This window comes from Gobius niger (assembly GCF_951799975.1).
Source record: "Gobius niger genome assembly, chromosome: 18".
Taxonomy (NCBI): Eukaryota; Metazoa; Chordata; class Actinopteri; order Gobiiformes; family Gobiidae; genus Gobius; species Gobius niger.
In genome coordinates this window covers 7,879,529-7,904,597 of record NC_136869.1, presented here as the reverse complement: position 1 = coordinate 7,904,597, position 25,069 = coordinate 7,879,529, and the positions used below count along the sequence as shown (strand labels likewise).

General features: G+C 40.8%; 1 protein-coding gene across 4 annotated transcripts in view; it reads right to left on the bottom strand.

The window, feature by feature from the left end:
- LOC306977695 (uncharacterized protein) overlaps positions 1-21,680 on the bottom strand; it is a 44,314-nt gene extending 22,634 nt beyond the window's left edge. For 2 of the 4 annotated variants that reach the window (XM_079576117.1, XM_079576118.1), the window contains exons 1-4: positions 21,584-21,679; positions 16,285-16,371; positions 12,917-13,077; positions 8,442-8,625 (exon numbers count right to left, since the gene is read on the bottom strand). In XM_079576117.1, coding sequence (XP_079432243.1) covers positions 8,442-8,625; positions 12,917-13,077; positions 16,285-16,371; positions 21,584-21,620 — 469 coding nt within the window. In that variant the 5' untranslated portion in view covers positions 21,621-21,679. Of the gene's footprint in view, positions 1-8,441; positions 8,626-12,916; positions 13,078-16,284; positions 16,372-21,583 lie in introns of all 4 variants that reach the window. The other 2 variants (XM_079576116.1, XM_079576119.1) reach the window with 2 other exon arrangements.
- Between the last annotated feature and the right edge of the window lie 3,389 nt (positions 21,681-25,069).

The following is a 25,069-nucleotide window of genomic DNA, read 5'->3' as shown; positions in this document are numbered from 1 at the left end:
ACTCGACAACTGAATACATAATCATTGCTCAAGAAGATAACAGTAAAAACACGGCCCCAGAGACGCACCTTTATGTGAAGAAACCAGTGAGTCAGTGTGTAAGATGCTAGCATGCTACCGGTTAGCATTTAGCTTCAACGGCTCAGCTCTGACCTCTCCATGAGAAAGCCCTGAACCACACTCCAAACATCTCTAGCCTTGGATACAATAGTATTCAAAATGGCCGCCGGAACTATGCGTGATATCACTGGAAACCCATGTATTGACTATAATGAGCTGAACATGAGGCTTAGATACATTCATTCCTGTGCATCTAGCGAGTATAAAACCTGGATCTTCCGCCACAGTGAAGTAGCACTAAACGGAAACATGTTTGTAAACCGCGGCGTCCCAATGCAGTTCTTCCTCTGCCTCTGTGCCTCTGCCTCTGTGCCTTTGCCTCTGTGCCTTTGCCTCTGTGCCTTTGCCTCTGTGCCTTTGCCTCTTGTGCTTTTGCCTCTGCGCCTTTGCCTCGTATGCCTTTGCCTCTGAGCCTTTGCCTCTTATGCCTCTTATGCCTTTGCCTCTGTGCCTTTGCCTCTTATGCCTTTGCCTCTGTGCCTTTGCCTCTGTGCCTTTGCCTCTGTGCCTCTGCCTCTTATGCCTTTGCCTCTGTGCCTTTGCCTCTTGTGCCTTTGCCTCTGTGCCTCTGCCTCTTATGCCTTTGCCTCTGTGCCTTTGCCTCTGTGCCTCTGCCTCTTATGCCTTTGCCTCTGTGCCTTTGCCTCTTGTGCCTTTGCCTCTGTGCCTTTGCCTCTGTGCCTCTGCCTCTGTGCCTTTGCCTCTGTGCCTTTGCCTCTTGTGCCTTTGCCTCTGTGCCTTTGCCTCTGTGCCTTTGCCTCTTGTGCCTTTGCCTCTGTGCCTTTGCCTCTGTGCCTCTGCCTCTGTGCCTTTGCCTCTGTGCCTTTGCCTCTTATGCCTTTGCCTCTGTGCCTTTGCCTCTTATGCCTTTGCCTCTGTGCCTTTGCCTCTTGTGCCTTTGCCTCTGTGCCTTTGCCTCTGTGCCTTTGCCTCTGTGCCTTTGCCTCTGAGCCTTTGCCTCTTATGCCTCTTATGCCTTTGCCTCTGTGCCTTTGCCTCTTATGCCTTTGCCTCTGTGCCTTTGCCTCTGTGCCTTTGCCTCTGTGCCTTTGCCTCTTGTGCCTCTGTGCCTCTGCCTCTGTGCCTCTGCCTCTGTGCCTCTGCCTCTGTGCCTTTGCCTCTGTGCCTTTGCCTCTGTGCCTTTGCCTCTGTGCCTTTGCCTCTGTGCCTTTGCCTCTTATGCCTTTGCCTCTTATGCCTTTGCCTCTTGTGCCTTTGCCTCTGTGCCTTTGCCTCTTGTGCCTTTGCCTCTGTGCCTTTGCCTCTGTGCCTTTGCCTCTGTGCCTTTGCCTCTTATGCCTTTGCCTCTGCGCCTTTGCCTCTGTGTCTTTGCCTCTGTGCCTTTGCCTCTGTGTCTTTGCCTCTGTGCCTTTGCCTCTGTGTCTTTGCCTCTGTGCCTTTGCCTCTCATGCCTTTGCCTCTGTGCCTTTGCCTCTGTGTCTTTGCCTCTGTGCCTTTGCCTCTGTGTCTTTGCCTCTGTGCCTTTGCCTCTGTGCCTTTGCCTCTTGTGCCTTTGCCTCTGTGCCTTTGCCTCTGTGTCTTTGCCTCTGTGCCTTTGCCTCTGTGTCTTTGCCTCTTATGCCTTTGCCTCTGTGCCTTTGCCTCTGTGTCTTTGCCTCTGTGTCTTTGCCTCTGTGCCTTTGCCTCTGTGTCTTTGCCTCTGTGCCTTTGCCTCTGTGCCTTTGCCTCTTGTGCCTTTGCCTCTGTGCCTTTGCCTCTGTGTCTTTGCCTCTGTGTCTTTGCCTCTGTGCCTTTGCCTCTCATGCCTTTGCCTCTGTGCCTTTGCCTCTGTGTCTTTGCCTCTGTGCCTTTGCCTCTGTGTCTTTGCCTCTGTGCCTTTGCCTCTCATGCCTTTGCCTCTGTGCCTTTGCCTCTGTGTCTTTGCCTCTCATGCCTTTGCCTCTGCGCCTTTGCCTCTGTGCCTTTGCCTCTCTGCCTTTGCCTCTGCGCCTCTGCCTCTGTGCCCTTCTCTCGAGGCGACTGTAAGATGACCCAGCGCCGTTTCTGCTGCAGTCAGACATTTACGGCCGAACTGACCCCAGACCAGCCCCGGCCTCTCGGTCCCGGTCTGTGGTCTCTGCTCTGGGTCTGAATTATTGATGCTGTTATGAACGCACCGCAGGATCCCAGGCCTCCAGAGCGACATGTCCCTCTCAGAACCGGAAAGACACGGAAATGTCTGACAAGTGTTAGATCTGCAAACCGAGATTCACTTCACAGCGCACAGGAATAACCTTTGAGAGAGGAATTAACTGCTGAAATAACACAATAATCACATGTTTCTTCAGGAGCTTGTAGAGGTTTAAACGACAGGATTTGCAGGTTTTCCACACAGGTATTTAAAAGCCCAAGGAGAAGGGGTTTGTTTGTTTGTTTGCAGGGAGACATTATATTGGCAGCACTGCGGGTTTGGGAGTAACATGGCATCAATTATCTGTGTATATACGTACTGTACATGGGAAAATGTTTTGGTTTTGTTTGTTGTTTAAAGGAACAGGCCACCATTTTTACATACTGAGATATGTTCTTGCCTGAGCTTAGACAAGTTGATACGTACCTCTCTAGTCTCCCAAAATTTTCGGGGGTGAAGTTAGAAGCTACCACGACAGGTACGTATCAACTCGTCTAAGCTCAGGCAAGAACATATCACAGTGTAATTCCAAAAAGATCCCCAGCCTTTACACAATGTGCCTTCTCATTTCGCTCCATTAAACAGGGGAATGAGCTTCCAGACCGTCTGAAATTGTCTATAGATCTTAATAGTTTTACTCGAAATTTGAAAAAGTACATTTTAATCATCAATCGTGTCAGCATTGATGAGTGTATTGTAAATTGTAGAGATTGTTTAGTTTTTTGTGTACACTTTTAGAAAAGGCAATTGTAATGTTTGGTGTTTTCACCTGCCCAGGGAATGTGGATGGAAAATAGCTGCTTAGTAGGGCTGCAACTAACGATTATTTTGGTAATCGATTAATCTACCAATCATTTTTACGATTAATCGATTAATCACTTGGCTGTGAAAGGTGCATTGAAATTGTATTGTTTTTCAATTTTTTTTATCACATCGAGCTAAAGTGGCGCCGCTTGAAAACATGTTGATGGAGTAAACTTAAAGTAAACATTTGTAGGAGGCTCTTTGTGCTAATTCTGCTTTCTGATTGGACGAGACATAGACAGATGTTTATACAATTTACAATGTACAAAACACTGCAGACCCTCACTTTAAAAACAAAGTAGGTTTTCCTCCAAAATACATAATTGTCATGTCTTTTTTGCTCAATTTTAGCCTGTGTTTACTAGAAAATGATTAATCGATTACTAAAATAGTTGACAACTATTTTAGTAATCGATTAGTTGTCGATTAATCAATTAGTTGTTTCAGCCCAACTGCTTAGCTAAATCTGGTACAAATCATCTCCTCTTTTGTAAAGACTAATGGCTTTGTGCATTGTCCCTGTTTCAATAAACAATAAACTAAAAAAAAGGTGGCCTGTTCCTTTAAAACAAAGCAATGACAGAATAAACTAAACTACTACGACTAAATTGACAATACACCAAATGTAATCAATTCTTTTTAAACTTTTCATCTCAGTCCCGACCCAGTTTGTAAAAATAATTAGCTAAAAGGTATTGAAATTACTGCACCAACATTAAGTTGAGTTATTTTTTTATTCTTTATTTTACCAACATATACACTAACATGTGAGTTAGTACAATTATGTTCAGGATTTGACTAATCTGTGCTCTAATTATCATTCTTATAAATAATAATTCTTAATATTACTTGCATTAATCAGTGGTGGTCAAAAGTATTACCACTAGTAGAATAGTATTATTATAAGTGGGGAATTATCTATGATGGGACACACTTAAAGCCACCGCGTAGAACTTCACCCAATAAATATAAATTGACAAATAAGCATTTATTTTGTGACAGATATTTTCATCAATGAAACGTGCTCTCGTCTCCATGGAGATGTGACTAAAGTCAGTAGAATTTCAGATTTAAACAGGTTAGGTTATCATCTAAATCCATTATTTGATCACCCATGTTCTGCACTGATGGCAACAGTGTAGGCCAAAATGTTACGCAGTGTACCTTTAAGTATTTGCACATATTTTCCGAGTGGGTTATAAAGTATTATATTTATGTTCCACATTTACTGGAGTAAAGTACAAATCCTCAGAGACTTTTATTATTTTATATGAAAGCAGAGGTGGTCATTTATGAAGTGAATGTTCTGTTCTAGGTTTTGAAATGGAAACTCGCCCAAGCTAAATCTGGTGCAAAACAACTTTAATTAATGCTTTCCTCATTGTCCCAAATGAAATAAACAAATCCAGTATGTTTAGGCCCCAAAGTAAAAGGTATAAACCTAATTAATAATGCACAATGCAGAACAGTTGTTTTGCTTTACAGAGAATGAATTTGGGCTTGATTTTCATGTTTTTGAAGCAGCATTACATTTACTTAAACATATTTGTACTTTTCACTTTGAATTTGAAGTATAGGTGAAACTCGGAAAATTAGAATATCGCTAAAAAGTGCATTTATATAATTCCAAAAACACAAGTTACAAGTGCATTTATTTCTGTTTCTCAACTTAAACTGTGAAACTAATATAGGATAGACTCATTACATGCAAATTGAGACATGTAGCCTTTAGTTGTTATAATTTTGATTAATATGGCTCACAGCTTGTAAAAAATTAAAAATCTCATAAAATAGGTAAGCCACAATCATCAAACAAAAGCTTGACATATGTTACTTTGCATGTAAAGAGTCTATGTCATATATTGCCGGTCGTTTCAGATTTTTAGTTGAATTAGGCGCAGACTGTCATGGTGTCGGAGGGACCGTTGGCGCAGATGTGAGCAGCCTCGCCTCTGTCAGTCTCTGTCAGTCTGCCCCAGGGGAAACTGTGGCTAAAAATGTAGCTCACCACCATCAGTGTGGAGTGAATGAGCCTCCCTCCCTTTCATGTGAAGCGCTTTGTGTCATATGAAAAGCGCTAAACAAATAAGATTCTCTTCCCTTCATTTTCCGAGTTTCGACTGTATTTTCTATTGTGAATCCTTAATCCTTAGGAGCTATACCTGATTTTTTTTTTGTAGTTATGGAATTAAATGTGTTTTGTCTTCCTTTTGCATATTGTAAACTCAGACATTTGTGGGGAAAACATTGTGGATCTAATTATAAAGCATTTGTGTCAATTTTATGAACTTGCAGGACAGTTTTCTAGCATTTTTGTGAAAGTGAACCCGAAATGTGCCAATAAACATGTCCCAGTGAAGAATCGGGATGATACAAATGTGTTGGGAAGACTGGGGATGAGTTTGTGCCTCAACCAACTAATATTTCACCTGTAGAATCTGTACTTTTACTCAAGTATTGATCACCATAAATACAGACGGCATCTCGTCATAGAGACGTGGCCTCGCCGAGGGGGAAAATAGAATCTTTTGGGAAACAAAACTCTTTTTAGTCATTTTCTGGTGGAATATGAACTTATTTATCACAAACAAAGAAAGTCAAGTGTAAATCGGGCCCATATGGATATTTTCTCACAGCAGATTGTTCAGTAGAAGTGAAAAAACGGCAGTCGTAGCTGGCGCTAGCAAACTGTTAGCATTAGCCCGATGCTAACATGCAGCATCATGTTAGCATTCTCCGTTATTTATGTATTTATGGGCTGTTGAACCACTTTGCTCCTCTCCATGTCTTTGTATCTTTATTTAGTAGAAAACCATATTCATAATTCAGCATTTGTTAAAGCAGTTTTTGAGTAATTAGAGAAAGTTTAGATTTTTCTCCTAATTGTTTTCCCCCTTAACTGTTTTCAAACATGACCATAAATGGGTGATCCCAGAGATGCGTCTGTATCTATAGGAGTAAATTACCTTCATTACTCACCACCTCTGATTACAATTGAATTATTAAGCCATTATTGAGGAAGCACAATATTCTCTGTAAACAACAACAACCAATCCTGTCCCTATGTGGTTTTACTACATTTAAAACACTGTAGTTTAAACCTCTACAAACATGTTCTCAAATGGATATGATTGTTGTGTTGGCAACGTCAGGCCCGGGGGCCAAAACCGGCCCTCCATCATCCAACTCTGGCCCTCGAGATGATTTTAAGAAATATTACGATCCAAATCAGAGATCAAATGCCTTTTTAAGTACTCTAGAAATGTGAAAAATACTGTCAATTCCTTAAAATGTTTTAGCAGAGCACCCTTTTAGACTATAATCATAAAAGAATACTCTAAGAATACCAAGAAATTACTTAAATCTACTTGAATTAAGAGATAAAATCTAAAGATTGAGTGGATTTGGTCTGGCCTTAAAGCAGATAAAACCTATTCTTGCCAATGGAAGTTCTTTCTTATTTCAGATGATTTTGTGTAATTTCAAATGAAAAATTAACATTTTTCACAGTAAAAGTTAATTTGTTTGATTTCCAGTGGGATTTCTCTTTGTTCCATTGGCATTGGTGTTTTCATCTGATCTTAGATTAGCTCAAACCGACTCAAATTTAACATAAAAAAACCTTTATTCAAGCGATTTTAAGTGATTTATCTAACTTACGATGGACATTTTTCCAGAGTATGTGATGTACAACACTGGCATATGCAGAAAGTGATGCTTTACGTCCGGCCCTTGGTCTTTTGACGATGAAAAATCCTGACCCTCCACCGAGCAAACTTGCCTCCCCCTGTTTCATATCAAAGTCTTTACTCTTTAGGCTCCTGGATGTTCCCTACATGGACAATGATAGAATTAAGAATCTGAATCATCTCTCGCTGATCTCATTACTGTGTGGAATTACTGTGCGACTGAATACAGTAAAAGGATGATCTAAAAGCAGCAGCTTGTTTTCTTGTTGTGGTTCGGGGCGTGTCTGTCGTTAGCCTGGCCTTGGTGCGTTCAAGGTTAGCATCACTGTGGGAATTCAATCCGCCGTGAGCTGCGATATGAGGGAGCAGCAGCAGCAGCAGCAGCAGCAGGAGAGAGGAGGAGGCAGCACATCCCGCACAGACACACACCTGTTAGACACTTCACAGCCCAAATAATCCCCCCCTCCTCTGCATCGAACCGTTTTCTTTTGGCAACAGCTTCTGCAATGCACCACACCCTTTTAGCTCTTGCACTCTTGCTATTATCTTATCCTTAATTCACCTGCTGCTTCACTGCTTTGTCATTTCCTACCATCCCCCCCCCGAAAAACAGCAGCCGCCTGTAATGTATCACCCCCACCTTCCCCTTCCCTTCCCTGCCCCCAGTAACCTCCACGAAAACGGCTGAACTTTAGCCTCCAAACCAATTAGAAAGAAGGAGGGAAAATGTCAATGCAATTTCAGGCATTTCCGAAAAGAAAATGTCAAAAAATCAAACCACAGAAGCCACGTTTAACCACATCATTATCAGAAGCTTTTCAAAATTGCTTGACGACCGTTTGAATTAATCATTTTGAATAAAACATTGCAACCAAGAGGCTTCGAGCACAAAGTAGAGCTTGCATTTGAGTCAAAAAAGCTTGTAAACACTGGCCTGAAGTCGAAATGTAGCTGCTAGTTTTGTAGTTCTAGATTTATGCAGTAAACAAACCCTCTCCATGGCTCTACAGTGATGAAAATGAAGACTGTAGAAGAAGAAATGAGCAATTCGAGACAACAAGCCCTAGAAATGACAAACAAATCCACATTTTCTGTCATTTTTACATCTCTCTGCATAAGGACCAATCATAATCCTTCAAGGTTTCTGTGGTCAAACCTGCAGCTAAAGGCCTTGATCAACTCAAACAGAGGAATATCACAATGCATGAAGCGCCGCACGCAGCAAATATTGTCCCGACTTGTTCCCGGGCCGGGATTAGCCCCGACCCTGTATGCGAAGTCACGCTTTCGCCCGTTTAATTCAACACTGTACAGCGTGCTCGGCAGAGTGATGGGTTTTCCATTGTGGTGGAGAGGATATAGGATGAAATAAGGTTGTGTGAAGGATATATAAAGGAAGATCAATTGATAAAAGTACCAAAACCCCAAAACTAGCGATCTAATAAGAACAATATCTGATCTAGCTTGTCAAAAAGGCAACATTAAACCCTTTTTCTAACACCTCTGCATTGACGTCAACTCCTGTTTGACTTCCCTTCATTCAGCCAAGCTTTAAATGACATCATACACAATGTTTTTAATCCACAAATAGCTAATTTAATACAAAATCTCTCCCCACACAGCCTCTAAACCGTCCCCCCCCTGCATTATTAAACTGCCCCGTTACCCAATGACATCACCTTCATGCCTGGACCTACCCTCTACCCCGTCCGGAGGTCCGCCCCACGTCCAGCGCTTGGGCCTGTTGTCGAGCTGCTGGGCCTCCGCTCCCGTCTGGACGTGGTGTTGTTGGTGGTGGTTGTTGTTGTTGCCGCCGCCGCCGCCGCCGCCGCCGCCGCCGCCTCTGCCCCCGCGGCGCTTCACCATGGCCTCCAGCCGCTCCTGCTCGTTGCGTTCGGACACGGGGAAGAAGAGACACTCCCTGACTGAGCCGTCGCTGCGCCGCCTCGCCCCGGGAGAGGAGGCGGCAGACGCAGAGGTGAGGTCGTCGAAAACGGAGGGAGGGGGGAGAGGAGGAGGGAGATGCTGATGCTGCTGCTGCTGCTGCTGCTGCTGCTGCGCCATGGTAACCGCGTCCGAGAGCAGCCACCGCGACGACAGAGTGACGGCGGAGAACACGGCATCCGCTCGCCCCGTGTCGCTATCTCTCCCCCTCCGCGCAGATCGACCCTCCCTCCCTCCTCCTCCTCCCGTCTCTCCGTCTGAGCACACCTTCTGCTCCCTCTGCACCAGCCTCTCCTTCTATTTCTACTCTTGATTCATGGCGGCCACACATCCAACATAAATGAATCACAGAGGTCGACGATGTGGGGTTTTCTACAGTGAGGCCGATGCCGATTTTGAGGGATTTTTATTGGCCGATGCCGACATGCTTAGCCGATATTTTTGACCGATATGTGTGGTCTATAATCCTGTAAAACCATAAATACTGCCTCAGCTTTCATTAGTTTCCGTTAACATTGGCATAATGTTAAATGCAAATACAATTGTGGAGGTTAAAACTGACTCAGCGGTTGAATTCTCCAGGTTCTGTGCTTCAAAATGACATACAATATGTCCATATTCACTGAGGTTTAGTGATACTTGTATTTAAAGCAGTACTAAGTAACTCATGCCCCTAGAGGCCATAAGCGTCACTGCAGGTGTCGTAGCAAGTTACGTTTTTTTTTACTGATTAATTGTCCTTGAGAGTAAATACTACACTGACAGAAAAGACAAAGGGAGAGAAGGATGTTGTAGATATTGTATTCTAGCCCGTAGTTAGCTTTGTCCTGTTAGCTCCTTCCTTCCTTCCTTTCTTCCTTCCTTCCTTCCTTCTTTCCTTCCTTTCTTCCTTTCTTTCTTTCTTTCTTTCTTCCTTTCTTCCTTCCTTTTTTCCTTCCTTCCTTCCTTTCTTTCTTTCTTCCTTTCTTTCTTTCTTCCTTCCTTTTTTCCTTCCTTCCTTCCTTTCTTCCTTCCTTTTTTCCTTCCTTCCTTCCTTTCTTCCTTCCTTTTTTCCTTCCTTCCTTTCTTCCTTCCTTTTTTCCTTCCTTCCTTCTTTCTTCCTTTCTTCCTTCCTTCCTTCTTTCCTTCCTTTCTTCCTTTTTCCTTTCTTCCTTTCTTTCTTCCTTCCTTTTTTCCTTCCTTCCTTTCTTCCTTCCTTTTTTCCTTCCTTCCTTCTTTCTTCCTTTCTTCCTTCCTTCCTTCTTTCCTTCCTTTCTTCCTTTTTCCTTTCTTCCTTTCTTTCTTCCTTCCTTTCTTCCTTTCTTCCTTTTTTCCTTCCTTTCTTTCTTTCTTTCTTTCTTTCTTCCTTTCTTCCTTCCTTTCTTTCTTTCTTTCTTTCTTTCTTCCTTTCTTTCTTTCTTTCTTCCTTCCTTTCTTTCTTTCTTTCTTTCTTTCTTCCTTTCTTCCTTCCTTTCTTTCTTTCTTTCTTTCTTTCTTCCTTTCTTTCTTTCTTTCTTCCTTCCTTTCTTTCTTTCTTTCTTTCTTTCTTCCTTTCTTTCTTTCTTTCTTCCTTCCTTTCTTTCTTTCTTCCTTTTTCCTTTCTTCCTTTCTTTCTTCCTTCCTTTCTTCCTTCCTTCCTTCTTTCCTTCCTTTCTTCCTTTCTTCCTTTTTTCCTTCTTTCCTTTTTTCCTTCCTTTCTTTCTTTCTTTCTTTCTTTCTTTCTTTCTTCCTTCCTTTCTTTCTTTCTTTCTTTCTTTCTTTCTTTCCTTCCTTCCTTCCTTCTTCCTTTCTTTCTTTCTATTACTGTTTAATGAACTCTGCAAGTTACATGAGTGATCAGAGTTCCTAAAACACTTGAAAGCTAAATAGCTGTCAATGCACTTTGCCTCTTTTACTTGAATAACTACACAGATTAACAATAATAAACACATATGTTGTTGAACTCATGTTTTTATCTAATTATTGAATAATTTAGGTGCAAAAAAAATGTTTATTTTTTATTAAAATGTGATAAATTGCTTTAATTAACTTGATTAAAATGTGTAATCGACTAAAGGAAGGGACTAAGATTGTAGATTGTAGTCCCACCACTAATTTTTATGTATTTTATATTATTTACAGGAGCCTATTTGAACAGAATGAAGACGTTCAGGTCCCAGTCGTGTGTTTCTAAACGCAGACTATAGCGCGACATAATTATTAAACGTTATCGATGAAGAACCTCAGTCTTAGTTCCTCTGGCTCTAATCAGTCCCTAATCTGAATCCCTAATCCGCACCGGCGTGTTTTACGGCCGCACTGTTTGAAACACGAGCTCATGAAACAACTGCCCTGTTTTTTCCCATTTCCTGTAAACGCCACACGATCCACTGATGTCATTCCCCTCGAGACGCGGCGAATCATTAAGACGCTGAATTATGTATATGAGACACAGACGGGGGGGGGCGGGTCGAGCAGCCGGCGCAAAATCAATGCAAATCAATGTGAAATCAATGGGATCAGATCAGCGGGACGTGAAATATCGATTGTTATGAAACGGCAGGACAAACAAGAGGGATTTATTCTGGCACCTGCAGCGGATAATTTATGTGGAACCGATGGGGCTTCAGGGGCTTCGAGAATGTGAATGATTTTGTGAATTTATCAAAATATGAGGCACAATCTAAAAAGACAGTGTTAATCTGTGTTTTATTGACAAACTGTGGCTTTTGTCGTAATTCATCTGCTGTCAGGGTTCAGCTGAGCGTAATTTAGAGACATAGAGCCGCGCAATATATCATCTACAAGACAAGATTAAAATAGCCGTCTGGAAGATACGCTGATTTATAATATTGAGTTTGTCTGCAATGTCAAGAGATGGGGGGAAAATGTGTTTAACAAAGTAAGATAAAATGGGGGCAATTTAGGAAAAGATGGGAAAAAATCTAGACAAAAAAGGGGAGGAAAAGTGGAAAAAATAATAAATTGTTCTAAAAAGAAATGAGGCGGGAATGGGGAGTTTTGGAGAAAAATACAAACAATATTTGGATAAATTAGAGAAAAAAATAGGGAAGAAATAAGGTAAATAATAGGGAAAAAATTGGGGAAAATTTTTTAAAAAGTAGAGTAAAAAGTTGGGAAAATGTGGAGTGTTTGTCTGACCTTTCATAATGTAAACTGTATTGTATTTGTTTTTGTTTTTTAAAGCTGAGACCTGGTTTAAACTTGGAGATATGGCCTAAAATCTATATCACCGTATAAAAAAGAATTAACGATATATTTGACAATACAATTGACAATGGACAAATTACTTCAAAATCCCAGCCTATTGGGAAGATTATATCAGACATATACTGTATATATATACAGTGGGGAAAAAAGTATTTGGTCAGTTTCACATAGACATTCTATTGGATTTTGGCCAAATACTTTTTTTCCCCACTGTATATTTTTTAACAGCATACTAATTTCCTCGCAAATATGATCTCGAGCCTTTTTTTCATTTTACTTTTTAAGCTTTTTTCCAAACCTCAAGGTAAACCAACCTTTGCAGCTGACAGGCCACAGACTAATATTTTGTGTTGGCTGCTTTGTTTCATTAAGGAGCAGAAGGACGTGATCACTTTTGAGAAAACATCCTAATAACCTCCTTTGCTCTATTCTACTTCAAGTATTCTTCATTATAACCATATGTTTTACATTATAATAAATACTATTTGATGATAAACTTTACAAGAAACATCCTGCATCAGGGTTGCCACATCCGCAGTATTCCCGCAGAAGTGGGAGGCCGTGTAAAATGTATTTATAGTTTGATTCTCATGTAAGCCTATTATTTTGAATGGCAAAACCTCTTATCTATGGCAAATACAGCGGCTTTTTCTCTGAGAGAGGAAGGGGCATTATCAGAAGAGCACCGTGACTGTAAATTAGCAAAATACATTGGAAATTCTAAAGTATTTTTGCAGGTTTTTGGACGAGTTTTCTAATATTTTTTGGTGGGTTTGGAAGCTGATACCTGGCAACCCAATCCTGGCATTGTTATTTTCATTCGTCCGGAGCCTTGCCTGGTTTAATACAAAACCTTTTGAGGATCAAGTTTCTCAAAATAATTTCTTGCGCAGAACAAAGAACAAAGCTAAAGCAGGAATTTACATCACAAGCAGAAATAAATGTCCTTTTGTGCTGCCACTTCACACTGACGCAAACAAGGAAATGCATCGGTGTGAAGTGTCGAGGCCCCAAAAGTGACCCCTGGAGAGACCCTGACCTTCTCTGCTTCCTGCTGCTGTCTTCTTCTCTCCTCGGCGGCGTTCTTGCGTCGATCCTCTCTCTTCCGCTGCTCCTCCATCTTTCTCCCTCGCTGCTCGGCACAACGCTCCAGCTGCTGCTGCACCCGCTGCTCCTTGTCCCGCAGCACATCCGTCAGATCTGCGTTTAAATAATGACAGAGGTAATAAAAGTACGGCTCTGATTTATATTTCCCATTTATGAATTGAGCTTTGGGCTAATCTGGGACACTGCGCAAACTCCAGGACACACTGCGGAGACGAGCCCAGGCTGGAGCGGGACGGACCTCTCTCTCTGAAACCTCGCTTCAGGACCAGAGGGGGTCGAGAAGCCAAAATATTTACTCAAGTAAAAAAAGAACATGAAGAATATTTTACTTGGTTACTGTGAGTAATGTGCAACTGTTTAATTGCATAAATTATTAAGAAAATTAAGAAACTGAAATAATGTGAAAATTCTAATATTAAAATAAATATCCATAATAATTATGACAAATTAAGTAACAAAGCACAAAATACATCTGTTTTACGTAAGATTTGTCACTTACAGATTTTCTCAAATGATTTTTTTACTCAAGTAAGAATACAGATACTTGATTATAGCATTACTCAACTTGAAATAAAAGTACTGTATGAAAAACTACTTCCAAAAGTACAGTGACTTAAAGGCGCACTGTGTAACATTTTACATTATACACAAAACATGCTCCTAATCAGTGGTACCAAGGGCAAGCAAGAATGTCAATAGGGGGCCCTCTGGTGGGCGCTCCCTGTACTTTAGGTCAAAGTGAGAGTCAAAATAAACTGTTTTTACTTTAGAAATATAATCTGGTGGAGACATGAGTATAAAGTCAGTCCACTGCTCATTATAAGTTAACATTAGGGAACCATAACTCACTGAAGCAGCCGCAGGATGGGGATAAACAGCGCCACAGCGCAGCGGTGGAGACATGGTGTATTTGCAGCTCCAGAGTCTTAGGAAGACTGTGGATATCAAGCGTTTGATGCAAGTTTATGAAATATGGGCCAGTTCAGGGGGGCCTTGCCTGCTGGGGGCCCCAGGCAGCTACGCCTCTGCTCCTAATGACCAGCTTGACACGGGTAATGCTATTTTTGCAGTGGGGAACAGAAGAATGGATTTGGATGAGGATCTAACCGACTTAAATCACACATTTGGATGTTTTTAGTCGATATCTCCACAGAGAAAAGCTGGAGACGTCCCCCCTCCCAGTAAAGTTACAGTCAAGTCTTAGCAGAGATGAGCCGATAACAACAAAAACAAATGTTTGCTTGGTTTTTAGTTTAGTTTTTAGTTTAGTTTATTTCTTATTTGGTGTCAAGCGCGTAACAAAAACTTAGACAAATGAAAATAAACCTTTCCTGATCCGACAGTTCAAACAAATGTACAGCAACATCGGACAGTTTACAAAATAACTGCCTTCTCAGATCACGATACAAAAGTCCAATAAAACACAAAATGCAATTCGTTTTCAGTATCATTTAACTGACACAAACAACATGTCTGCTCCTCCTCTGGGACCGAGTGGAATCGACCCAGAGCCTCAGCTGAGCACAGTCTGACCTCTGACCTCTGGGCAGGCTCAGGGTCACAAAGGGCTCAGGACCTCGACCTGTTTTTCACCAATGAAAACAACTGTAATAAAATCAATACTTCTTCTGTTTTTCTGTTTATTGTCTCTTTAAGGTGCATTATGGAACTTTATATGCAATAAAATAATAATTGTGTGTGATTGAACCTTGTTGTGACCCAATGGCTGTATGGGTGGTCAGCGCGGCGCCATTACTTTCAATCACAGTGGCCTCTATAACGCTCCAGGATTAATTGTTTTGTAGGTTTTCCAGTGAGAGGGTCCGTCAGCAGAGAAAACCTACCAGAAGCTCTAAAAACAACTGATCCTAGAGCAGGGGTAGGCAGGTTTTCTTGGCGGAGGGCCGGCATTCTTTATTGTAAATAGACCGAGGGCTGAAGCTGCTGATTATTAGCCCAAAGCAAAGCACAACACTGGAAACATGACCATCTTAAATGAGATAAATGACTATAATGGAAGAATAACAAAACCCACTTGAAATCAGACAATTGTTTTTCACTTGAAATGACACAAAATTATCTGAATTAAGAGAATAACAATTACTAGAGGTTTTATCTCATCTAAGACCAGGTCTAATCTACTCAAACCTTAGATTTAATCTCTTAATTCAAGTAGATTTATGCAGAGTTTATCAACCTTTGTTGAGCCAAGGCACATTTTTTTCATTGAAATAATCACGAGGCACCACCAGCAGAAAATGTTCTCATCAAAGTGTCTTGGCTTGGAACACCGTATAGTCTCACTCGCCACAATGCCTCCATGCATCACTAATTCTCTTGTCTCAAAGAAATTAACTACCTGATATGGAAGAGTATAATATGGTTATTCTGCCGATCACTAGACAGCACAGACACTCGAAAACAGTACATTATTTGTGGATAATAATGCATTTGTTTAAAAAAAACTAGGTGAGATTGGATAATTTCCCAAGGCACACCAGACAATATCTCACAGCACACTAGTGTGCCACGGCACAGTGGTTGAAAAACACTGGATTAATGTAATTTCTTCCTTAAAAAGGAAGAATTTTTCCAGTGCACTTCCTTCAAATGCCATTGTTGTACATAATATATGACCAAAGTGGGTGTATTGACAGTATTTCTACCTTTTTTTCTCCCATTTAACTAATAATGTTAAAAGTACTCTCTGTTTTAATGTTTGTCAAAATCATCTTGAGGGCCAGAGGTTCTGTGCTGAAGGGCTGGATTTGGCCCCTGGGCCTGACGTTGCCTTCCTCTGGCAAAGAGCGTCATTGAGGCCACTGTGATGTAAAGTAAAAAGGCAGCCTGGTAACCACCCCCACAGCCGCTGGGTCACTGAAAAATCAAAGCTTTATTTTTACACATACAAAGTTGCACAATGCACCTTTAAGTACATGAACTGAAACTAGAGCTAAATATGAACTGCAAACACAGGGTAAAAAGCTCATGATTTCAATATTTGCAGTTGGTCCAGATACAGAGCCTTAGGAACAGAACAATAGAGCAACAGCACACTCTGCTGGTCAGTCATAAGAGTGCACTGAGAAGGCTTTCAGTATATCCAGTGTTTCCACGGCTGCTCTTTCTACAAAGGCTATAAACAATCAAGCAAACTGTTATTGAACAACAGCTTCGAAGATAAAGAGGATCATATGTTTGAGCAGTTTAAGAGGAAGAAAAACAGATATGAGGAGGGAATGACATGAGGATGTAGAGGAGAGGGTTCAGCACAATAAGGAACATAGGTGTCGTTGTTACCTGTCGGGTGGATGGAGTTTTTAGTGGGTGACCGTGAAGAGGAGCGGTGCCTGGAGCTGAGCGGAGGAGCGGAGGGAGGGGCCAGAGCTGCCGACAGAAATCACAGTCTGTTATGACTCATATGAAGACACAGCGACCGGGAGGGAACCGCGGGGTCAAACGTGACTTCACAACAGGAAATAAAGCACACGGTTATTCTGCATGACCCCTTTTCCTGGTTTAGTATGAGCCAGATATTGTACACAAAAGCCTGATGTGCCCTCAGTCTGTTTGCACTGAAGCTGGTGCTGAAGAGAAGAATAAAACAAAGAATAAAACAAAACCATGCAGGAACTAGCACTGCGAACCTCCTAGGCAATCAGACCAGGATGCCCAGGTGTGTAGGTTCTTACTTGGACCACCCATGTAGGTCCAAATAAGAACTACCTTTTTTTCCGGAGTATAAGTCGCACCAGCCATGGCAACGACCTTAACCTGGAGGCGTAACTGCACCGTTGACAAGCCTCTCCCGGCATCACGTAGTTCAAGCTCTCCTTTGCAAACTCGTTCCTCTAGCTGTGGCTCTGTCTGTTAGCCCACAACTAGCTTTTTTTGTTTTCTTCATTGTAGTAAGAGTTAACTTCCTCACAACTGTCTCTCTCACTCCACACTTTCTTCCTGCTGCTCGATTACTGTTTTTTTCCTTTTCAGTGGTACAGGAGTAGCAGATACTGGTACACAAGCCTATAGATACAGACGGCATCTCATCTCATAGAAGGGGGCGTGGCTTCGCTGAGGGGGGAAATAGAATCTTTGGAGAAACACAATTTTTCACTCTATTTAGCCATTTTCTGGTGGAATATCAACTTATTTATCACATAAATAAAGTCAAGTGTAAATTGGGCCCATATGGATATTTTGTCACAACAGATTGTTCAGTAGAAGTGAAAAAACGGCAGTTGTAGCAAGCGCTAGCTAACCATTAGCATTAGCCCGAGTTAGCATTCAAGTTAGCATTCTCCGTTATTCATGTATTTATGGGCTGTTGAACCTCTTTGCTCCTCCCCATGTCTTTGTATCATTATTTAGTAGAAACTATATTCATATTTCAACATTTGTTACAGTAGTTTTTGAATAATTAGAGAAAATGTACATTTTTACAAAGTTGTTTTCCCCCTTAACTGTTTTCAAAAATGACCATATATGGGCGATTCCAGAGATGCCGTCTGTATCTATAGACCCTTTAATTGTTTGTAAACATTCGGGGCTTAGCTGGAGGCAGAAAGTTAGATCCCTCTCTATTTCCATTGGAGCTGTTGTCATGGTAACGATAAACAAATGTCTAACTGTTTTTGGAAATACCAAGTAAATCTTATTTTATCGTCTCAAATGTCGTTCCTCTTGTTCTTGCACCTTAAGTCACAACAGGACCACATTTTTTAGTTGTAGTTTTACACTTGTAATCGCTAGTTTTAGTTTAATCTTATTTCTCTCGATCACTTCCTGCCTCCAGATGATGTCAGTGATGATGACAGCAGTTAAAGGGTCTATAGCGCCCACTAGTGGCTGTCAGTGTGAAAATAACAAACATATTATACATTTTGATATATAAGTCACACCCCGAGCCAAACCATGAAAAAAAGTGCAACTTATAGTCCGGACAATACGGTGTTAAAGCCGGAGAACTTGGTCCTTCAAAGAGGTGAATTTGGCCCATGAGGGATTTTGAGACTTTTGCAGGGTATAGGTGTCATTTCAGAATAAGAAAATGTTATTAATCTCATGAAGAGTTTTTGCAGCGACCCCGGCCCGACCTCTAATCGCAGAAGGGATAAATGTTTTTGAAAAGTTTTGATCACAGGCAGAAAATAACGCCAACCTGAAGGCATTAAACTAAAACATGAAGATAAGATGTGCCCCTGATCTGGGTCTATGATCTGGCCAGCTTCCCTAGTGAGAAAAATGTTAAAACTAAATATTTTCCTACTCCTACATGTTCCAGCCATGTCCTAATGTGTAGAATGAGCCCAAACCTGTTCACCACAACTGCCTCTAAAATCCTGCACTGTCACTCAAAACGTTGTTACTTTCGGTCCGAAGTGCCGTCATGCACGAGCTTAAAGGTCCTATATCATGCAAAATCGACTTTTTGTTGCTTTTAGCCATGTTGTTATGCTATTTCCTTATCAAAAACACCCCAGAGTGGTTTGTGGCTTCATTCACGCAGCTCTCAGTAATCCTCCTGAATCCTGCTCTCTGAGCAGCTGCTCCTCCCTCTCCTGGTGAACGACTGAGTGTTCAGTTGTGTCGTAACAACGGAACGGAAGTGCTCGACGTCTGTAATGTAATGTCTTAATTCTTTGCTTACGGCCTGATTTAAATTTGTAAAACAGCGTTTTCATTATTTCCGTCGTAAGAGAGAAACAAAGAGAAAAAATTTTTTTAAAAAAGAATTAAAAAAATAAAAAGGAAGTGCCCGAGGTGCTTCCAGGTCAGCTGAGGCCAAAACAAACACCCCTGAGCGTCTGAACAGATCAGTCATGTTTGCGCTGCAGCTGAAGATGGAGCTCGTTACCTACTCTGGACACACCTGTTCTTTATTCTTAACTAAGGATAATGTCACGGAGAAAAAGAAGCGCGTTTGGCTTCGAGGACGGGAGTTTATTCAACCTTTTTCAAGAAGAGGCCACTCAGCTGTTTTTTTCGCCGGGGATTCAGCGACTATCTGCAAAATATTGTTTTTCTGTGACTGTCACTGATGGATGTTTGGTGAACCTTCGCCAGAATCAAAGTGGATTAACTTTTATAACCAACGCCAGTCCCACAATGTAAACAACGATGGAGCAGAGCGGTGAGTCAATCCAAACGCGGGTTAGCTTGTGTGTTAGCATATTAGCATGTGTGTTAGCCATTTATGAAGCTGTGTTGCAGATGTCAACTCCGTATAACTGCATTGTGAAGTAATTTCACTTATTGTTGTTTATTTATATTACGGTAAAGTTGTATGTGCGGAGAGAGGGGGCGGAGTTAACTGAATCGAAGCGTTGTGTCTTCCGGGTTTGAAAAATACCTCCAGAAAACACTTATATTCATCACAAAAATGAGTGCTCCATAGCGGTAGAGGTACAATATATAATATACATGCCTATACTTAACTTTTGAATGGCTAAAATAGCATGATATAGATCCTTTAATATAGAAGCTGCAGTTACACATACGACCAGAGGTGGCAGTAGTGAGCATAAAATGACCAACTTGCATCTAGCCTCTTTAAGTAGTTTGTTGACAACCAAACCAACAGATGAAAGTAAACGTGAGAAGACTTTCTATAAGAGCAGTAATGAATAATTAATTTGTGCAGTGGTTATACGGTCAATAGTCGGGCTGGAAGAACAAACCACTCAGTCTATAAAAAAAACAAAAATTGGATTGGATCAGGGCTGGAGTGCAGGATTTTGAGGTCTGGGCTCATTCTACACATTAGGACATTGTTGGAACATGTACGGTGAGGAAAACACATAATTTTAACATTTTAAACTCTGTATAGTCCCTTTAAAGTCCTCATTGTTTCCACGTTCCTTGACATTGGAGATAAACTCAATACTGTACACTTGCATATCTTCAATATCTTTCAATATCAATATCTATCTTACATAAAAAACATTGTTGGTTTGACTTTGGAGAGAAAACTGACCAGGCTTTTTTTTCCACAAAGAAACTGAGTACGCAAAACCTTTCCGCTAATGGACTGTGGAGACTTAAGTAACAACAGCCTCCAATCAATCAACCAGTCCAAAAAAACGATCAATGCCTTTCCCCTCGTCCAAAACCTCCTGCTGTACTTCTGCTTTACAAACAACACCCTCCTCTAAAGCACTGTCCGCAAACGCATTGACAGCCCCTCACAAACACAGACATGACATGAAACGCGCTTATAATAGATGCAAAAACATGCAAATCCGCCCCCCCCCCCCCCCCCCCTCGGTGACTTGCGCTAAACTTAGCTCATTTCACTCCAGATGACATCACACGGACAAATCAGCAAAATCATGCGCTTTGAAGGCAGACACGGGCGGCAGTGTCTTTGTTATAACACACCCTATACCGTCTGTGCGTCGGATGAGCGATTTAAATACACTTCTGTGGGTTTATTGAGCATAGTATTTGCTTTGGAAATCTAAATGTACGACTATAAAGCAGTAATAACAAACATAACACAACAATATGGGCTTTTTTTCTTCATAATATCAGCATTTTCACCTCGCAAGTTCAGATTACTCATAAAAAAGCATTGGGTTTAACGACTTGAGTTGAGAATACATATATTTTTAAGTTGGTGTGACTCATTTAGATAATTTTCCTGATTTCTTTGCTCGTTTGATGAGATTTCAGACCAGAACTAAGGAAATCTATCTTGGAATAAGAAAGAAAAGCTGCCAATGGGATAAGAGGCGTTTTCTTAAACCACATAGGCAGATAATAAAGACACAATGTATTGAAACGAGTCCGAAACATCTCATAATAAGGGAATAATCTACATCAAAAGGCCCAAACTAGTCAAAACAACTCAAATTTAAATGATTATTCTCAATTTAACAGATTTAAGCTTATCTAGTTGAGTATTTTTTTGCAGTGTATGTTACAATTGGCTATAAAGCAGTAATAACAAACATAACACAACAATATGGGCTTTTTGTCATCATAATATAAGCGTTTTCACCTCGCAAGTTCAGATTACTCATAAAAAAGCATTGGTTTTAATGCCTTGAGTTGAGAATACATGTATTTTTAAGTTGGTTTGACTCATTTGGACAATTTTCCAGATCGGACCAAGATTTCTTTGCTCGTTTGATGAGATTTCAGACCAGAACTAAGGAAATCTATCTTGGAATGAGAAAGTAAAGCTGCCAATGAGATAAGAGGCGTTTTCTTACACCACATAGGCAGATAATAAAGACACAATGTATTGAAACGAGTCCGAAACATCTCATAATGAGGGAATAACCTTCATCAAATGGCCCAAACTAGTCAAAACAACTCAAATTTAAATGATTATTCTCAATTTAACAGATTAAAGCTTATCTAGTTGAGTATGTTTTGCAGTGTATGTCACAATTGTCCTTATAAAAGATCATTTATCAATACAAATATGTGCACAGTGATTGAATCGAGCACATATAGTGATACAAAAACACATTGCAACATGTAACAATAACCCTGGATGCTACAACACACGGATCGATGTCCAGCCCATGAAACCATATGGAAACACGCTACAGCTAATCAAACATTTATGAGAAACGAGGTCAAGGATTCTCACCCGCCATGTCCGCCAGACTCGGAGACACTTTGGTCATCCTCAAAGTCTCCGTCTCCAAAAAGATCCAAATCCAAAGAGGAAAAGGGCGTTAAAGCCTAAGGAGACGCTCGCGCAGTGACTAAGGGAGATGAATGAGATGCTAACAGCGGCAGGAGGATGAGAGAGCGCGCGCGAGAGGAGGGGCCACGCGCAGCGAGATTAGTTTCTATAAATACGAAGCATTTTATGTGACGAAAATAAATGAAGGCCCGTAAAATGAAAGCTTAATGTGCTGTTTGTCATTGTGGACGTTTACAGTTATAGTTATCCTAAATGTCAGGCCCGGGGGCCAAATCCGGCCGTCCAGTATATTACCTTTGGCCCTCAAGATGATTTTGAGAAAGAGGGGAGACCGGGTTGTAACACTTTTTGCTTCTGCACCTGTAACTCACTGAATTTTTGAGCGAGAGTTCTCAAACTTTTACACAAAGTGCCCACATTTGTTTAATACAAATGGCACCAATTCAAACCTCCGTCCATCTTCTTCCACTTGTCCATTGCCGGGTCATGGGGGCAACTATTCGAGTTTCCCAAATCAAATTGCACCAGACTCTTATTTTATTTATTTATTGACCTTTATTTAACCAGGATACTCACACTGAGATTAAGAATCTCTTTTTCCTGGCCCCAGAGGGGAACCCGGAGTACCCGGAGGAAACCTACGCAGACACGGGGAGAACATGCAAACTCCACACAGACACATCCAGGTGGGAATCGAACCCAGGACCTTCTTGCTGTGAGGCGTGAGCTCTAACCGCTGCGCCACCGTGCCGCCTCATGGCTCCTCCTGCAGGTGGTGGGTCCACAGAAGGACGGCCTCACGATTCTAACCGGGCCTCTCATAAGGGGCTTCTGAACCGCTCTTTGTCTGACCCGTCACCGAGGACCTGTTGGGAGACCCTACAGGGGCACGAACCCCCCGATAACAGAGGGTGCTCAGAACCTCCACCATGTTAAGGTGGTTGTTCCAGGAGGGGATCAATTCAAACCTCTGCAGGAAAATCACAGACCTCCTGAGTTGATGTCAAATACATGTGGTGTTCCTTTGTTACAACCACTATCGGGGTAAGTTGTAACAGTTAAACAAAAGAACAGAGGCCACGTCATGTGATCTGCTTCAAAAATAGGTTTATTTCAATTAAAGAACAATCCTAACAATGTCTCTCTCTCTAAACTGTCATATATGCTTAACCTCTTGTGGGGTCAGTCCATAACACAGGTCTGTGTCTGAGTCACTTCCTCCTGCACCTCAGAGAAAACCTCGCTGATGCTTCCCTGACCTACACTGGGATCATCACTGTCTCTCTTTACATGGCAGATCCAAGTGCCTTCACATCTGACCTGCCCTTTTTTGATTCTGTGTGAGTGTAGAGTAAAGGGCAGGGGTGTGTATGTGTATTGTGATAACTGTATATATTAGGAGGATTTGATGTTTTTAATGTCTTTTTAAATGTCAAAGCACTTTGCGATGCACCCGTGTATGAAAAGCGCTCTATAAATAAAGATTGATTGATTTTTCCATCAGATGCTTTTTTTTAACATTAGCTGATACAAATCTTTCTTTTCCCCTGTCTAGGCCTTCTGTAAAAGTATTAAAAATCAAGTAAGTGTTATTAACTGTATATAGGGGATGATTATGTTGCCATTGTTTAACTGTATCAGCATAATGGCTTTAGATGAGCATCACATTTTGCCTGAGAAACTACACTTTAATCTAATCTAAGTCCTATGGTTTTATGTGCAATAGTATAAGCACTAAACAAAATATAGTCTTGGTCAAAAAATGTACTTTCTTACCTCAAAATCTTTTTTTTTTTTCTCTATAGAATCTGCATGAACCTGTTTACAACCTTGACAGTCACCATGTGGGATCAGGGAGGAAGTGGATAAACACTGATATGTTCATCTGACTTCTATATTATCCCTGAGTGGTGGAATTGGTGGTGTTAAAACTCTCCCCGTGTTACAACCATACCCGGTCTCCCCGACTTTAATAGTTTTAGAGTTGAAGCACTGTAAAAATGTGAGAAAATCTGTCAATTACTTTTAACCTCTTAACTCCCACCTGAACCGAGCACATTTTCTCCAGCTTTACCCCAATCCAAAAGCTTCTGGAAAAAAGGTGTGAAAGTAGCGACAGAATTGAGACGAAAACAAGGATGAAAATGTGGAAAAAATGACAAAAAATGGAGGAAAAAGTGATACGAATTTGACCAAAAAAAATCGACGGAAAAAAAAAAAATTGATGAAAAAGTGACAAAAAATTTACAAAAAATTTACAAAAAATTTACAAAAAAATGTCAAAAATGGACAAAAATTTGAAAAAAAAAGTGAGAAACATTTGACGAAAAAGTGACAAAAAATTGATGAAAAAATCGAGAAATTTGACGAAAAAGTGACAAATAATGTACAAAAAAATGACAAAAATGGACAAAAAAATGACAAAAATGGACAAAAATTTGAAGAAAAAAAAGTGAGAAACATTTGACAAAAAATTGAGGAAAAAATGGACGAAAAAGTGATACGAATTTGACAAAAAAATGCGAATAATTTGACAAAAAAGTGACAAAAAAATGGACCAAAAAAATCGAAATTTGACGAAAAAGTGACAAAAAATTTACAAAAAATTTACAAAAAAATGTCAAAAAAAGTGAGAAACATTTGACGAAAAATTGATACGAATTTGACAAAAAATGTGAATAATTTGACAAAAATTGGACAAAAAAAATCGAAAAATTTGACGAAAAAGTGACAAAAATTGACAAAAAATGACAAAAATAGACAAAAATTTGAAAAAAAAATGCGAATAGTTTGACGAAAAATTGACAAAAAAGTGACAAAAAAATTGACAAAAAAATTGACACAAAAAATCGAAAAATGTGACGAAAAAGTCACGAAAATTTGACAAAAATGAGACGACTGCCCAACAAAAAAAGGGATGCAAAAAAATCTGAAAAAAGGAAAAATTACACTGGCCTACAGGATTTGGGTAAAGCTGAACTGGAGAAAACGCTCTCGGTTCAGGCGGGAGTTAAGAGGTTAATTAGGCTCAATATTATGGACAACACTGGCATTTGTAGAGAGCAGTTGTTGTTCTTTTCATACAGAAGGAGATCTGCCCTCCACCAAGCAAACTCACCCCTGACTTAAAGGCTATAGTTTTCTCGTATTCCTGTGACAGTGACAGTCCTGCACATTCAAACATATCTATAAACATGTCCCTGTGAAGAACTGAGATGATGTGGATGAGTTTGGAAACAACTAACATTTGATTTCCGAGCTTCTTCTTTATTGTTTGCATCATTAAGATTTTCCTTTAGTCTTATTGGCTTCTCAAGGCTTTTACTGCAGCTGCCCTGGGCTAATACAGACATGGCTGCCATTCTGCGCCAAAGGCCTCTCAGATCTTTAAACCAGAGTGTGTGGCCAGAGAGATTTCTATCACAT